Here is an 18,651-nt window from a genome sequence, read left to right on the forward strand (position 1 = left end):
GCCTTTCATCCACATGGCTCAGGATAAAAGGGAGAAAAAGTAGAGAGAAAGAATTAGTAGAAGTAGGAAGAAAGAAAGAAAGAAAGAAAGAAAGAAAGAAAGGAAGGAAGGAAGAAGAAAAGAAGGAAAGAAGGAAAGAAAGAAAGAAGGGAGGGAGGGAGGGATGGTGGGAGGAAGGAAGGAAGGGAAGGAAGGAAAAAAGAAAGAAAGAAAGAAGATAAAGTAAAATAAAATATAATAAAGTTATTAAATTAAAAAATAATTATTAGAAAAAAATCTTAAAAAAAAAACCAAGAAAATGGACGGATAGAACCTTAGGACAGATGGTGGAAGCAAAGCGATACAGACAAAATCTCACCCAGAAGCATACATATACATACTCACAAAAAGAGGAAAAGGGGAAAAAATAATATATCTTGCTCTCAAGTCCACCTCCTTAATTTGGGATGATTCGCTGTCTATTCATGTATTCCAGAGCTGCAGGTACATCAAGTTGATTGTGGAGCTTTAATCGGCTGCTTCTGAGGCTGCTGGCAGAGATTTCCCTTTCTCTTCTTTGTTCTCACAGCTCCCAGGGGCTCAGCTTTGGATTTGGCCCCGCCTCTGTGTGTAGGTCGCCGGAGGGCGTCTGTTTTTTGCTCAGACAGGACGGGGTTAAAGGAGCCGCTGATTCAGGGGCTCTGGCTCACTCAGGCTGGGGGGAGGGAGGGGTACGGAGTGCGGGGCGAGCTTGCAGCGGCAGAGGCCGTCGTGACCTTGCACCAGCTTGAGGCACGCCTTGCGTTCTCCTGGGGGAGTTTTCCCTGGATCCCGGGACCCTGGCAGTGGCGGGCTGCACAGGCTCCCCGGAAGGGCGGTGTGGATAGTGACCTGTCCTCGCACACAGGCTTCTTGGTGGCGGTAGCAGCAGCCTTAGCGTCTCCTGCCCGTCTCTGGGGTCTGTGCTTTTAGCCACGGCTTGCGCCCGTGTCTGGAGCTCCTTTAAGGAGCGCTCTTAATCCCCTCTCCTCGTGCACCAGGAAACAAAGAGGGAAGAAAAAGTCTCTTGCCTCTTCGGCAGCTCCAGACCTTTTCCCGGACTCCCTCCCAGCTAGCCGCTGTGTTCACGCCGCCAACCCCAGTCCTCTCCCTGCACTCCGCCGAAGCCCGAGCCTGAGCTCCCAGCCCCGCCCACCCCGGCGGGTGAGCAGACAAGCCTCTCGGGCTGGTGAGTGCCAGTCGGCACCGATCCTCTGTGCGGGAATCAGGCCACTTTGTCCTTCGCACCCCTGTTGTCTCCTCCGTGACTTCGAAGCTCCCCCCCTCAGCCATTCACAGCCTCCGCCTGCGAAGGGGCTTCCTAGTGTGTGGAAACCTTTCCTCCTTCACGGCTCCCTCCCACTGGTGCAGGTCCCGTCCCTATTCTTTTGTCTCTGTTTATTCTTTTTTCTTTTGCACTACCCAGGTACGTGGGGGAGTTTCTTGCCTTTTGGGAGGTCTGAGGTCTTCTGCCAGCGTTTAGTAGGTGTTTTGTAGGAGTTGTTCCACGTGTAGATGTATTTCTGGTATATTTGTGGGGAGGAAGGTGATCTCCGCATCTTACTCTTCCGTCATCTTCCCGTCGTCCACCTTTGAAGTTTTTTAATGCTATCAAAATGTTATCTTTTAAATATTTTCATTGTTTAGCTTTCTTTTCTTGGTGTAAAGAAATATAATAGTCTTTATTAAAGATTTGCTTTACCAATGATTCATACTTCTTGCTAAATAAAATGATTAATCCTACTAATTTATTATTATTTTTAGAAACAATTTCGTCAAGTGATTTTATGCCATCTGTGAATGGCAGTTTCTTTTTTTCTCAGTTAGTTTCGTCTTTTATATATATATTTTTTGACTTACTGAATTTGTGCCTCCCAGAACAAGGCTCAAGAATGTTCATAGGAATTAAAAATATCCAGAACCCAACACGGTAAAATTCACAGAGTGTAGCATTCAATAAAAAAAAAATTATTAGGTATGCAAAGGAGCAGGAAAGTATCAATAGAAAGAGGCCCAGAAGTTATACAGATGACAAAATTAGTGGAAAGTACATTAAACAGTTATTATAACTATATTCTATATGTTCAAGAAGGTAGAAGAAACATTGAGCATATTAAGTAGAGCAATAGCACAAATAGAAAGGCAGAAATTAAAGTTCTAGAGATGGCAAGTATTGATATAATGTATGAACAAATGTACACTAGTTAGCAGCAGATTAGTTAGTTCAGACTAAAAAATTAGTTAACCTCAAGACAGTAATAGAAAAGGTTAATATCTCAAAGGAAGTACAGTGAGAAAAAAAGACAAAAAAAGAATAAAGTATCAGTGAACTATGGGACAGTTTGATGTGGCTTAAATGTGTAACTGGAATCCTTGAAAGGAAAGAAAGAGTGAGGGGACACAAAAAATAATTTTAAGAAATAAGGCTGAAAATTTCCAAACTTTGGTGAGAGCTAGAACCACATATCCATGAAGCTTAACAAACCCATAGCACAAAAGACATCAAGGAAACTATGCCAAGGCAAATTATAATCAAATTGAATAAAATGGTAAAAAAGAAAAAAAAAATTCTTAAAAGCAGCCCGAGGAAAAGTATACATGACATTAAAAGGGATGAAGTTAAAAATGACAGTACATTTCATGTTGGAAGTGATGCAAGTCAGAAGACAGCAGTGCAACATCTTTAAAGTATTGAAAGAAAACAGTTGTCAACCTATAATTCTACTTCAGGCTCAAATATCTTTCAAAAATGAAAACAAACTGAAAAGTTTTTCTAAAAACTTCTATTTATAAAATGAATAAGTCATGGGGATGTAATGTACAGCATGGTTACTATAGTTAATAATACTGTATTGAATATTTGAAAGGTGCTAAGAGAGTAAATCTAAAAAGTTCTCATTTCAAGAAAAAAATCTTTGTGGTGATGGGTGTTAACCTGACATTGTGGTAATCATTTTGTGATATGTATAAGTATCGAATCATTATGTTGCATACCTGAAACTAATGTAATGTTGTAAGTCAATTCTACCTCCATAAAAAAGAAGACCTTTTCATATATATAAAAGCTGAAATATTTATCTGCCGAAGACCTACAGTGTAAGAAATGTTAAGGGAAGTCCTCCAGGCAGAGAAAAATGTTACCAGGTGGAATCTGGATCTGTATAAAGTAATGCAGAGTATCAAAGGTAACCATGTGGGTAAATCTAAAAGGGTTTGTTTGATTTCTCATTTCATTGAAAGCCAAACATTTTACATGTGTTTGATTGCTGACAATTTATCTTTACAGAAAGTAGTGGAAGCCAAGAGAGGAACTTCTATTCCGTTATTTTGAAGTTTAGAATTGTCAAAGAAGAGATTCTGGACATTGTTAGACACATACAAGAAATGTAGAAAATCCCTATTTCAAAATGATCAGCAGAAAACAAGAAACATTCCTGAGATCAGAGATTATATGAGTAAGAAGGTTACTCATATAATTATTATAGCCTAACAGGTTGACAGGAAGCCACTCTCATGAGTAAAATTCTGACAGTGCAGTTGGCTACACATTAAACCTTTTAGAGTTCAGATTTTAAAAGGACATCTTAATGTTTGTGTATATAATTATTCATTCTTTCTCATTTCTGAAGAATTTGAGAAAGCTTAAGAGAATGCATATATAGAAAAGTTAAAGTAGCTAACAATTCGGGTGGAAAATATAGAAAGAATAGATAGGTAGATAATCTATAGAGAGAATATAAACAGATGTTAAACACTGGGGAAGTTTGAACATAGCTGTCAGATCATAAAAGGGCATGTACAAAACATTGGAAATGTGTCCATACTATAGTACACACTTGGGAAATAATGATTGGATAAATGAATAGAAGAGAGAGGCATAGAAGTATAATCTAGGAAGTTTAAAGAGAAGAACAATTTCTTGTAAAAAATGCTAAAGAAAATTAAAATGACTTTATATAAGTTTGGTTTGGCAAAAGAATTGCTAAGAAGATACAAGAGTCCTGTAGGGGTGGGGTAGATGATATAGGGATAGCAGAGCCATTGAATTACTAAACTGGATTGGACTCTTCTATCAGAGAAAATGATTTTCATCCCAGAAAGTGTGGAACACACATGCTTTATAGGAAATTGAACACTAATATACCTATGGTGGTAATGTAAGAGTACCCTAGTACTTAAAAAAATTTTTTTAATGAAATGCTTCACAAATTTGCATGTCATCCTTGCACAGGATGATAATATCTGTATTGTTCCAACTTTAGTATATTTGCTATTAAAGTAAGCACCCTAGTGCTTTAAATTAGTTAAAAACTTTAGCTGTAGCTGAAATACATCTCATTGTAATGAAAGAACAGCTGTGAAATCATTATCAGTAATCTTTTAGTAATGCTGCAGATTTATAGGCATATCAGAAAAATGGAAACAAATAAAGGTTTTTCTTATTTAAACAAAAATTATTAAAATTTCACAAAGTAAGATTTTCATAAATTCTTACAAAATTTTAAATTGTTGTTAGTAAAGTTGCAGGATATAATTAACATTCAAAAATCAGTGGCATTTTTACACACTAACAACAACTGTCCAAAAAAGAAATTAAGGAAACAATCCCATTTACAATAGAATGAAAAATACTTAGTAATAAATTTAACCAAGGAAGAGAAAGGTCTGTACACTTGACAACTATAAAACATTGATAAAAAAAATTGAAGAAGACACAAATAAATGGCAAGATAGCCCATGTTCATGGATTGGAAAAATTAATATTGTGAAAATGTCCATACTACCCAAATGATATACGGATTCAGTGCAATCTCTATCAAAATTCCAATGGCATTTTTCACAGAAATAGAAAAAAATTCTAAAATTTATATGGAACCATAAAAGATCTCAAATAGCCAAAGCAATCTTGAGCAAAAAGAACAGGAGGCCTCACACTACCTGATTTTAAAATACACTACAAAGCTATAATAATAAAAACAGTTTTGTACTAGCATAAAAACAGAAATATAGACCATTGGAACAGAATAGAGAGCCTCAGAAATACATCCATATATTTTCTTCCAAGAACACTTGATGAAGAAAAGACAGTCTCTTCAATAAACTGTGCTGGGAAAACTGGATATCCACATGCAGAAGAATGAAACTGAACTTTTATCACACACCATATAAAAAAATCAAGCCAAGATTAATTAGAGACTTAAATGTAAGACCTGAAACTGTAAAACGATTAAAAGAAAACACAGGGAAAAAGCTTCTTGACACTTATCTAGACAATAATTTCTTTACATATGACCCCAAAAGCACAACTAACAAAAGCAAAAATAAACAAATTGGATTGCATCAAACTATAATAAAAAGCTTCTGTACAGTAAAGGAAACCATCAACAGAGTGAATGGGAAAAGAATATTTACAAACCATGCATCCGATAAGGCGTTACTATCCAAAATATATAAGAAACTCAAACAGCTCAATAGCAAGAAAACTAATAGTTTGATTTAAAAATGGACAAAGCGTGTGAATGGACATTTCTTAAAAGAAGACATACAAATGGCCAACAGGTATATGAGAAAATGCTCAACATCACTATTCAACAGGAAAATGCAAATAAAAATCACAATGCCGTATCATCTCACATCTGTTAGAATGGGCATTCTCAGACAAGCGATAAGTGTTGGTGAGGATATGGAGAAAAGGAAACCCTTGTGCACTGTTGGTGGGAATGTAAATTGGTACAGCCATTGTGGAAAACAGTATGGAGATTCCTCAAAAAATTAAAAATGAACTACCATATGATCCAGCAATCTGACTTGTGATCATATATCTAAAGGAAATGAAGTCAGTGTATTGAAGAGATACCTGCTGTTCCATGTTCATTGCAGCATTATTCACAGTGGCTGAGATGTGAATCAGTGTATGTGTCTATAGAAAAATGAATGGATAAAGAAGATGTGGTGTGTGTGTGTGTGTGTGTGTGTGTGTGTGTGTGTGTGTACACACCCAAATGCCACATACAGGGGAATACCATTCAGCCTTAAAAAAGAAGGAAATCCTGTCATTTGCAACAACAGGGTGAAGAACACCTGAAGAACATTATGCTAAATCAAATAATGAAATAAGCCGAATGCAGAAAGACAAATACTGCATGATTTCATGTATATATGGAATCTAAAAAAATAGAACTCATAGAAGCAGAGTAGAATGATGGTTGTCAGGGGTTGAGGGGTGAAGGAAAGGGGGAGATGTTGGTCAAAGGATACAAAGTTTCAATGCAGGATGAATAAGTTCTGGAGATCTAATGTATAGTGTGGTGACTATAGTTAATAATACTGCATTGTATACTTGAAATTTGCTAAGAGAGTATATCTTACATGTTTTCACTACACACATGAGTTAAAACTATCATCAAGCTGAGAAAAAATAATGCAAATTTAGCTATATGATTGGAAGTAATATCTCTCTAAAACACGTCATGTCATGGTACTGCCTTTTTTTTTGTGTGTGTTACGCGGGCCTCTCACTGTTGTGGCCTCTCCCGTTGCGGAGCACAGGCTCCGAACGCGCAGGCTCAGTGGCCATGGCTCACGGGCCTAGCCGCTCTGCGGCATGTGGGATCTTCCCGCACCAGGGCACAAACCCACGTCCCCTGCATCGGCAGGTGGACTGTCAACCACTGCGCCACCAGGGAAGCCCGGTACTGCCTTTTAATAAGCTGCTTTTGCCTAAAATTCTGTGCCTTCTATCAGGTATAGGAAGAAATTTAAGTCTAAGAACAATGTCCTTTTCATAATCTGTTGTCTACCTAGTTTTCTAAACTCCTATCTTACCATTGCTATAATTTCCCTTCATTCCAAGCTCAAAAATGCCTTTAAGGGGCTTCCCTTTAAACATATCATGCCACTCCCTTCTGACCTGCAGAGTTTCTGATGAGAAATTAGCTGAAATCTTATGGGAGTTCCCTTGTATGTTATTTGTCATTTTTCCTTTGTTGCTTTTAATATTTTCTTTTTGTCTTTAACTTTTGTTAATTTGATTACTATGTGTCTCAGGCTGTTTCTCCTTGGGGTTATCCTGCCTGGGACTCTCTGCACTTCCTGTACTTGGGTGACTATTTCCTTTCCCATGTTAGGGAAGTTTTTCAGCTATTATCTCTTCAAATATTTTCTCAGGTCCTTTCTCTCTTTTCCTTCTGGGACCCTTATAATGCTAATGTTGGTGCATTTAATGTTGTCCCAGAGGTCTCCTAGACTGTTTTCATTTCTTTTCATACTTCTTTTTTATTCTGTTCTGTGACAGTGATTTCCACCACTTCATCTTCCACGTCACTTGTCCGCTCTTCTGCCTCAGTTATTCTGCTATTTATTCCTTGTAGTGTATTTTTCATTTCACTTATTGTATTGTTCATCTCTATTTGTTTGTTCTTTAGTTCTTCTAGGTCTTTGTTAAACATTTCTTGCATCTTCTTGATCCTTGCCTCCATTCTTCTTCCAGGATCCTGGATCATTTTCACTATCATTATTCTGAATTCTTTTTTCTGGATGATTGCCTATCTCTAATTCACTTACTTGTTTTTCTTGGGTTTTATCTTGTTATTTCATCTGGGACATATTCCTCTGCCATTTCATTTTGTCTAACTTTCTGTCATTGTGGTTTGCATTCCGTAGGCTGCATGATTGTAGTCTTCTTGCTTCTGCTGTCTGACCTCTGGTGGATGAGGCTATCTAAGAGGCTTGTGCAAGCTTCCTGATGGGAGGGACTGGTTTTGGGTAGATCTGCATCTTGTCCCTCTCATGGGCAGGGCCATGCTCAGTAAAAATTTAATCTGCTTATCTGATGGGTGGGGCTATGTTCCCTCTCTTTTGGTTGTTTGGTCTGAGGCAACTCAGCACTTGAGCCTACAGACTGTTTGGTGGGGCTGATTGTGCTCTCTGCGAGTGCTCACACCAGAGTACTTCCCAGAACTGCTGCTGCCAGTGTCTTTGTCCCCGCAGTGAGGCACAGCCCCCCCCCCCCACCTTTGCAGGAGACCTTCCTATACTAGCAGGTAGGTCTGGCCCAGTCTCATGGGGTCACTGCTTTTTACCCCTGGGTCCTGGTGAACACAGAACTTTTTGTGCACTCTCCAAGTGTGGAGTTTCTGTTTCCCCCAGTTCTGTGGAAGTCCCACAGTCAAATCCCATTTGCCTTCCAAGCCAGATTCTCTGGGGACTCCTCTTCCCATTGCTGGACCCCCAGGCTGGGAAGCCTGACATGGGGCTCAGGACTTTCACTCCCATGGGAGAACTTCTGTGGTATAATTGTTTTCCGTTTTGTGAGTTGTCAACCGAGCGAGTATGGGATTTGATTTTATCGTGATTGCATCCCTTCTGCCATCTCGTTGTGGCTTCTTCTTTGTCTTTGGATGTAGAGTATGTTTTTTGGTAGATTCCAGGCCCTATTCATTCTCCATATATTGTTCATATGTCACCCTCCTTGGAAATCTTTCATTGATCACATTTTCTCCCTGCTTCCACCCCACTGTCCCTGCCTTTTTGATGTCATTGTATTTTGCATATCCTCAGATTTCAGTTTAGTGGAATTAATTACTCTATTTTGGTTTAGTATTGTTTTAAGGTACACAGTACAATTTTAAGATGAGAATAAATGGCAACAACAGTGAAAACAAAAGAAACTAGAAAAAAGTATGATTAACAATTTTAAGGTAGGAATTGTTATGTAACTAATTTGACATTTGGTTTCCTGAATTACTGACACATTAACTCTTTTATGTTTCATTATATGTCAACTTTGTATTTATGGGATTTTTATATTTTTGGACATTAATGTTTTTCAGCTTTCTAATTTTTATTGAAACTTATTTTTTTCAGATATTTGTTTCCTAGGTAAACATTCCTAAAGAAGTTTGTTTTCTATGTTAAAATCTGTTTTTATTCTTCTTCCTTATTAAGAGAGAATTCTCCGGGGTTGTTTTGTATTTCTGCCCATCTTTGTTTATGACTGTCTTTTCAAGGATGATTGTATAGCACATAGCTTTGGAAGATAGAGATAGTGTCTCCTCTCAAGCAGAGGGCAGGCATGCTTACTCTGATTATGAAAGATTCAGGTTCCCTAAGCTCACAGGTTTTCTTCTGAAACAAAGCCCATTGCTTTGTACAAGTATCCATTTTGCTCCATCTGCCTTGCCTTCATTAGGATTGAGGGCAAGGAGGACAGAAGCAAGCATGATGACACTCATGCTCTGAATTATTGTATGAGGAATAAGGTCCTTTGTTTCTGTCTCAGGAATCTCATGTCTTTTGCCAGCATCAGAGAAACTGTGGCAGGTTAACTTGTTAGCTTGAGGTAGATAAAAATCTCAGACTCTTCATAGTTCTTACATCTATATATCCTTAACTTGTAGACCTTTTTTAAAAAATATTTTTTGCTCCCAGAGGCCCCAGAATTACATATGATAGCCTCCCTAAAATAGCACTCTGGTTTCTGTCAATTTAATTTGTTTTCTGTTAAATTCACCAGTTTATTATTCAGATGCAAACATAAGAACAAGTTTAACATGTCCATACACACTCTAAAACATCTTCATTTTTCTAGATTGCTAGATTTTCTAAATTGCTAGATTTAATTTTGAGTATTCTTTTTCTGTCATTAACCTTTGACATATGTTTTTTCTTTAACTTTTATAGTGTGATATCTGTCTGTCTGTCTATCATGTGGTAGAAAACACATAATGTTAAATTTACCATCTTAACCATGTTTAAGTGTTGATATAAGTATATTTTAAATGCATAATGAATGTTAGTAGTTTTTAGAATACTTGTATATTTTTAAAATGTACTATGAGTTCATTATTCTGAGTAACATTATGTTTAGATAAAACAAATTATTAAAATTATGTTTCAAGAAAAAATTTTAAAAAGCCCTCATTATAAATAGTCTTTATTCTCTATTGCAGATATTGAGACAGTACAGCACAGTGATTATGAGCATGATCTCTGGTGGCAGAGTTTGTGAGAATATTTTCTTGCTTTGCACTGACCTTGTGAAATTTATTTGAACTCTTTATGCCTTAGTAATATGGAGATCATAATAGAACATACCTCAAAACATTATTATGAATACTAAATGAATCAGTACATGTAAAATAATTTAAATAGCTTCTGGCATATGGTAAGGACTCAGTAAGTCTTGTTATTATTATTGACAATTGAAAACTACCCATAGGTATAACTCAGACACTAGTAGTTTATATAAAATTTGAGAAACTATAATCAAGAGTGAAAGATATACCCTAAAAACATATGAGTGTTAAAAAATCCAGTCTGATAAACTTTGTGTTTAACAGTAGTATTAATCCATTTATAGTTAATGTGATTACTGATATATTTGTGCCTATATGAACCATATTATTTCATATATTCTATCAGCCCACTTGTTTTAGCATTTTTTCTTACCTCACCTTTTTTGAATTAATCAAATATTTTATATTTTTCCATTTCATCTACCTCTATTACATTTTTCTTATGCATTGTTTTACTATTCTTTTAGTAGTTACCATAAAAATTACAATATACATCCTTTACTTTTTGCAGTCCAATTAAAAGGATTACTTTTACCACTTTCCCAATAATGCTAACTTAGAACATTTTAGCTCTGTTTTGCTATCTCCTATTTTTGTTTTATTATTGTCATATATTTTAAGTTTCCTTATATTTAAACTCTTTGAATATTATTGTTTTGTATAGTCAATATTTCTTCACACATTTAACCTTTCTGTTGTGCTTCATTTCTTTCTGCATTTCCATATGGAATCATTTTTCCTCTGCCTGAAAAACTCCCTATGTCATTTTTTATTTTGGGGACAAAGATTTCTAAGTTGGTAGTTATTTTCTTTCGGCACTTTAAACATGTTATTCCATTGCTTTAGGCCTTTTGTGATTTCTATTGAGAAGTAAGTTGTCATACTTACTGTTTCTCTTTTGAAAGCAATTATTATTATTTGGTCTTTGTATTTTATGTGTCAAGAGTGTGGTTTTCTTTTTTTTTATTAATTTTTATTCATTCAACATTGCTTTACAATGTTGTGTTAGTTTCTGCTTTACAGCAAAGTGAATCAGCTATACGTATACATATATCCCCTCTTTTTTCGATTTCCTTCCCATTTAGGTCATCATAGAGCATTGAGTAGAGTTCCCTGTGCTATACAGTATGTTCTCAGTTATCTGTTTTATACATAGTAGTGTATATATGTCAATCCCAATCTCCCAATTCACCCCACCCCACCCCTTTCCCTGCTTGGTGTCCATATGTTTGTTCTCTACGTCTTTGTCTCTATTTCTGCTTTGCAAATAAGTTCATGTGTACCGTTTTTCTAGATTCCACATAAGTGATATTATACAATATTTATTTTTCTCTTTCTGACTTACTTCACTCGGTATGGCTGTCTCTAGGTGCATCCATGTCCCTGCAAATGGCACAATTTTGTTCCTTTTTATGGCTGAGTAATATTCCATTGTATATATGTACCACAACTTCTTTATCCATTCCTCTGTTGATGGACATTTAGGTTGCTTCCATGTCCTGACTATTGTAAATAGTGCTGCAGTGAACATTGGGGTGCATGTATATTTTCAAATTATGGTTTTCTCTGGGTATATGCCCAGGAGTAGGATTGCTGGGTGATATGGTATGTTTACTTGATTGAGGTTTGCAGAGCCTTTGAATCTCTGGATTGATGTCTTTCATTAATTTTAAACAATTCTTGACTATTATATGTTCATATATTTCTTCTGTTACATTCTGTCCTGCTTGTCTTTCTGGGATGCTAATAAATAAGTATGTTACACCTATGCCCCATACCCCCAGCATGTCTTATAAGCCCTCTGTATTATGTCTCCTTTTTCTCTTTGTGCTTCAGTTAGGTATTTTCTACAGAGCTATCTTTCAATTCACAAAATTTTTTTTTCAACTGTTTCAATTGTTATTAAATCATTCTATTGAGCTCTTAATTTCAGATATTCTGTTTTTCAGTTCTAGAGTGGCTATTTCATTATTTCTTATGATTTCACTTCTCAGGAGAAGTCTCCATGATTTAAAGCATTTTTTTCAAAAATTTTTCCCCTATGTTTTCTTTTTTTTTTACATTAAAAATTGATTATCTATATATTTCTCTGCAGAGAGAGTAGGACATAAGTTATACATGAGCAAAAATTAGTAAGAGAAAACAATATAAAATACAGAAAATCAACAAAGCTAAAAGGTGGTTCTTGGAAATTTCTAGTACATTTTATAACTCCTTGGCATAACTGATCAAGAAACAATGAAAGAAGGCACAGACTTCTAATATCAAGAATAAAAAAAGGGTCGACATTACATATCATACAGATATTATCAACACAAAATAATATAAATGTATGATATTTATTTTGAACATTTGATGTAATGGAACAGAAAAATAGAAAAAACTAATTGTACAATATCTATAGTTAGTCTTCTCACATAGAAAATCTAGGATTAGATGACTTGCTATAAGAATTCTACCAACCAATTAAGGAAGAATTTTTGAATCTTAAAGGAATTGTTTGAATATTTCCTTTGAATATTTGAGCAGGAATATTTCCCAACTCAGTTTATGATGCTAGCAAAATTCTAATTCCCAAATCTGACAAATATATTTGAATAAATGGAAAAAAATCCTGTTCCATCTCTTTTACAAGCATAGATACAAAATCCTAAACAAAATATTGCCAACATTAATCAGTGGTTTGTGGAAAGGGAAAAATCACTATCAGTTTGTATTTATTGCAAGAACACATGGTCAGTTTAATGTTTGAATATATGACAAAAAAATTTACTATATTAATATTTGGTTCTTCCTCCCAATGTTGGGACATGCTTATTCATCCCGTCTTTTAAAATAGTTGTCGTAAATTTACATTCCCATATTTCATTATGAATTTCACAATCAAAATACTTTTGCTTATCTTATTAAAAATCTCAGTCATATAACTGTCCTGATCAATTCTTTCTTGAAAACTATTTCAGTTGCAACAAATAAAGGAAAAAAACTGTTAATTTTTCTTCTCATTTATATATTTTGAGTAATATAAAACCAACAGTCCACTCACAGTTTTAGTGGGAATAAACTCCCAGCCAGAGGTTATATTTCCCAAAAGTCTTTGAAGCTGCATGTGGCAATTTGACTAACTTTTGGCTATTCAAAGATGAGTAGAAGTGATGTGTGCAACATTCTGCTCACACTATTTTAAAAATAAAGTTGATTTCCCTTCACTTTTTCTTTTGCCCTTCTTACAGGCTAGAGCAATGATTGATATGGCCATAGTGTCAAAGCTGACCATGTTGATGAGGACAATACCAAGGGTAGGGAGAGGGAGTAGGAAAGAAACAAGATAGAATAAACCTAGTTTCTTTCACGGCATTTTAGATCTGAGCAGCCTGCTCACCCTATGTTTTCTTGAACAAATTAATCATAGTTATTTTAAAGTTCTGTCTGCCAACTCCAGTATCTGGATCACCTATGGGTCTGTTGTTATTTTATGTGATTTTTTCTCTTGATATTTGATCATGCAGGTCTGTCTTTTGGCATGTCCCATAATTTTTAATAGAGTGCTAGATATTGTGTATAATACAGAGACTTTAATAGTGTTATCTTCTGCTAGAGAGATTTCATACTTTTTTCTGCAAAGCAGGTAGAAGTCAAAGGAGATCACCTTAATTTAATCATGGCTGTGGCTATTACAGTTTTTCTAGGGCTTAGTTTACCTCTTTTTTGTTCATTTTTATAAAGTATTGTTCTCTGGGGATTTCAACTGTGAGCCTGACATGTTTAACCATCCCCACCCTCGTGTTCTGAACTGTAATCTTTAATGACTCTGTGTCTCAGAGTTTTAACTTAGAGTTTTAGTGTCACCTTGCTCCCCACCCCTTTGCAAACATCTTGATAGGGAAACAGACCATGTATTTTGAGGCTCCTCAAATCTGCAGTTTTGTTATGTGGCCCAACAAGACCACAACAAGCTTATTTTCCAGCTCCTTAATGGCAGCCTTCTGCCAGGTCTAAACCCAGATTCTTTCTCTGGTGCCTGTTTATCAGCAAATGTCCCAGGAAAAAAGCATCTGCAGATTGATCGCTAAACTTTCAGAGGTTCTATCCTCTTCAGAATCTTAGTCCCCCCTTGTCTGTACTGGCAGTTCATAGAGTTGGAAGCATTCATAGCCCTATGAAGACTTTAAAAATAGAATTTTGTTGTATTTTATCTGGATTTATAACAAATCATATTTATAACAAAGAAAAAATATGGATTTCATTTTGTTATATTTTATATGGATTTATTTGGTTAAAATGTGGTCTTATGCAAACTACTCATTCCCTCTAAAGCCAAAGTCATTTCTTGAGCTTGTTAATTTCTACTACTAAACAGTAAAAATTGTAAAACGCTTTTGAACTTATTTCATAATTTCTAATACCATATACATGATAATAATAAAATTATTATGCAAGTAAATTATTTTTCAGCTTCAATAAATTTAAAAATCACACGAAGTAATATTGATGGCTCAGATGCTCTATATTTGAAGGATTTCACATTTCTACATGATGTGAAACCATGATTTTTCTGTTTGTGAAAGTGATAGAATCTACCTATTTTCTTTTGAGTGGCTATGTAGCAATAAAACATGAGGAAAAGAGAAGTACCAACTTCAGCATTTAGGGTAGTGAAGCATATAGTTTCAAAGATACAGTATGTGAGAGATGAATTTTTTAGTAGATCAATGTTCCTGAAAAAAAAGAACAAAGAAAGAAATACCTAGCTATTCTTCTAGGTGTTAAATCCTGAAGTATTAAATATGAATATCAAATTCTGAAATGAAAACAGTGAAGTGTATAAAAATGGGAAAATAAATCCTCATCCTTTTTGTATATACAAAGAATGTTACTGCTGGTTATATGGTTTAAATTATTAAATGAATACAAATGGCTAAATTGTATAATAAATCAGAAGGAGTATAATATCAGAAGGATTAACTAATTGCTAATTAAATTTTTAGATTATCAGCTTCCTCTAGCCTCTTAATTTGCATCTTCACTGCATATAAGGAATTATGTTTAAGAGAGTGTGGATCATTTTGCTTAGAAAATTTATTAATCCAGGATTGCCACATAATCAATTTAAATAGTTATTGTTAATATATTTCTATTTCATGTATTAATAATTAGTTATTAACAAATAATACTGTATAATTGACCAAATATCTTATATATTTTTGATATTACAACCTGCTAGTTATGAATCAGGACAAGAATTGTTTCTGAATTTGACATTAGAGTATAGCTAATAACTTGCCCCTAATATGTTTAAATAATGTATGCAGATCCATCTTACTTTCATAGAGGTTCATGTAATCAACCCTTTTCTCATTTTAATATCTCATTGATTTAACGTCTTTTACTATATTCCATTTAAAAGTTTTTTAAAATAAATATATGTATATCTCTATTTAGTGACAGAGCCATATTAATGAGCTTATTGTAAATTTATTAATCATGACCTTTGTATTGATAAAAATAAAATAAGTGATATACTTCTTCTTTCAAAATTTTTTTTTTAATTCACAGGCCTGTGAAATTTCTGATGAACTACCTAACTTGACTAATCGATATGCTGCTTTCTCGTCAAGAACAGAAAGAACTACTAAAGTATCAGATATGGTAAGAAGGCTTTTCTATGACCACATGTATTTGTAATCTAGGAATCATGGAGGAGACTGAATAACATAAGCATTATATTAGGACCTGAGAGAGGTACCTGGTAGCCTGCTGTAATATCTTCAGCTAGTATGCTACTTCCATATTTTTAAAGTTCAATGAAAGTTAAAGTTCAAGCTAAGCAGAAGTCTAGCATTTCTCTGTGAGAAAAATATTATGTGGAACATCTCCTTAAGGGTCAGAGAGCATTCATTAGGCCATATAGACAAACTCAACTTGTGTTGTATATGAAGTGGAAGGTTTGTTTACTTTAGGTTCAACTCAGTTTCCTCATAAGTGCAAATATTTTCCCTTTTCAGTTTGAATCTATCTTGAGACTTAAGACTTTTCAGTGACATTTTTTATCCCTGTTAATCTGTATTTTAAATTGTGTTGATAAGAATTTTGCTACCTCAATTTCTATTTTTTATAAATAACTAATATTGAATAAATTGAAATAAGTAAAGCATGTGAAATTTAAAACTGTATACTTAACTATTTCATTCAGATTAAACTTATTAAAAGATCAAAGTGAAATTTAAAGATAAAAGGTTAGACTTATGTGTACAGGTATTGATAAAATAAATTTTTATAGAAATTGGACTGTTACTATAAGATATTGTTAGTAACAAATGACCAAAACAGGATCATTAACCAGGTCGTAAAATGTAGCCAGTCAACCGAGAAGCAGAATTGCTGAACTAAAATTCTACTAGGTACACAATGCCAAGAGTTCATTTACAGTGTTTTCAATGGTGAAGTAAATGGTACAAGATTAGGAAGAACTCATGTAAATGAAGTACAAATGCAGTGCTAGTTAAGTTAATACAGCTGTGAATGTCTAGGAACTCATAGGAATTAGATTAATTTGATGAGAGTCATTAAGGAAGGGACTTATTTTTTTTCTGAGACATTAATTGACTGAATCTGAGAAATGGAGTCAAAATTAGCATCAGGTTCTATAAGACTATTTGTAGCTATAAGTTCAAAAGATAGTTTAGAATCATCTAGCAGTGTCTTGACATTTAAGAGATTTTCATAATTGTTAAATAAATGTGTTATTTTAGTAGATTATTTATTAATCTTGAGGAATTTTAGGGTTGTGTTGTGTTTCTCAAGTGAATCATTGTTATACACACCTTTGGATCCATGGTGAAGTATATCATAAGTAATTTATTACTAATGTAATGCTTTATTTCTCTTGTAATATAGTAGCTACTAGGAAAAAACAATGCAAATTTCTGAAGGTACCCATAGGAATGCACATGTATAAGTTACACTTTATGTTTGTAGTGAAAAAAGATGATAGAGATCTGTTCTAAAGGAAGATGAGTTGCCTACCAATTGTTTTTACCTAGCTTACATTTTCCTCTTTTATCTTTGTCTCTCACTGCATCTGGAAATTCCTTTTTATTATTTATTTATTTATTATAATTTTTATTGGGGTATAGTTGATTTACAATGTTGTGTTAGTTTCAGGTGTACAGCAAAGTGAGTCTGTTATACATATAGGTATATCCACTCTTTTTTAGATTCTTTTCCCATATAGGCCATTACAGAGTATTGAGTAGAGTTCCCTGTGCTATACAGTAGGTTCTTATTATTTATTTTATATTTAGTAGTGTATATGTGTCAATCCCAATCTTCCAATTTGTCCCTTCCGCCCCACATACCCTCTGGTAACCATAAGTTTATTTTTTACATCTGTAACTCTATTTCTGCTTTGTAGATAAGTTCATTTGTAGCCTTTTTTTAGATTCCACATATAAGCAATATCATATGATATTTGTCTTTCTCTATCTGACTTCACTTAGTATGATAATCTCTAGGTCCATCCATGTTGCTGCAAATGGCATTATTTCACTCTTTTATTGGCTGAGTAATATTCCATTGTATATATGTACCACATCTTCTTTATCCATTCCTCTGTTGATGGACACGTCTTGGCTTCCATGTCTTGGCTATTGTGAATAGAGCTGCAGTAAACATTGGGGTGCATGTATCTTTTTGGATTATGGCTTTCTCTGGATGTGTGCCCAGCAGTGGAATTCCTGGATCATCTGGTAGCTCTATGTTTAGTTGTTTAAGGAACCTCCATACTGTTCTCCATAGTGGCTGTAGCAGTTTACATTCCCACTGAAAGTGTAGGAGGGTTCCCTTTTCTCCACACCCTCTCCAGCATTTATTGTTTGTAGATTTTTTGATAGCATTGTCCTTTTTTCCCCTCAAGAAACACTTGCATTTAAAAGGATTGGTTGGTACTCAGGTTACCCAAGAAGCGAAATAATTTAGTCACACAGAACTCTTTGGTTTTTGAATCCCTTCCATAAATGAGAATACCCTTCAAACATGTGGGTGTATGATATGTATCTAGTGAAAAATTCAAATTATTGATCTCAAACTTTTAAAATAATGGAATTAATTTTATAATTTTCACATCAAATAAAAATATTAGAAAATTTACCTCCTATATATTTACATTTTATATATATGGACATGCTGCAATCTTGAAGGAGGGCATATAGTTTAATTTTCAACATGTTACATAAAAGTTTTACATAAAAATATTTAAAAATCCAGACTTCTGTTTCATGTGAAAGACAGAGCATATATATATACATCTCCCTTCTTTTTACAAGGTCCCAATGAAATAACTTTTTTAAAAACTATGATATAAGGATTAGTTGAATATAAAAAGACAAAGAGATTGAAAATATTAATGGAGGCTAGACACAAGCCAAACATCTGATTATTAGGCATTCCAGGAGCAGAATGCTAGGATGGTAGTTTGCAGTATTTGATGTAAAAAACAGTAAGTTATCTTGAACAGAAAAAAACACATGTCTTCAATTAGAAGAGCTCAACAAAATAC

The 18,651-nt window shown here is 34.5% G+C and overlaps 1 protein-coding gene across 1 annotated transcript in view; it reads left to right on the forward strand.

The window, feature by feature from the left end:
• The window catches only part of STPG2 (sperm tail PG-rich repeat containing 2), a gene marked incomplete at its 5' end in the record, with an annotated part of 261,353 nt that overhangs the window by 110,947 nt on the left and 131,755 nt on the right, over positions 1-18,651 (forward strand). The window contains 1 exon segment of the mRNA XM_082838444.1: positions 15,633-15,743. Within this exon segment, the coding sequence (XP_082694570.1) occupies positions 15,633-15,743 (111 nt within the window).

This window comes from Leucopleurus acutus (genome assembly GCF_964270905.1).
Source record: "Leucopleurus acutus genome assembly, chromosome: 4".
NCBI lineage: Eukaryota > Metazoa > Chordata > Mammalia > Artiodactyla > Delphinidae > Leucopleurus > Leucopleurus acutus.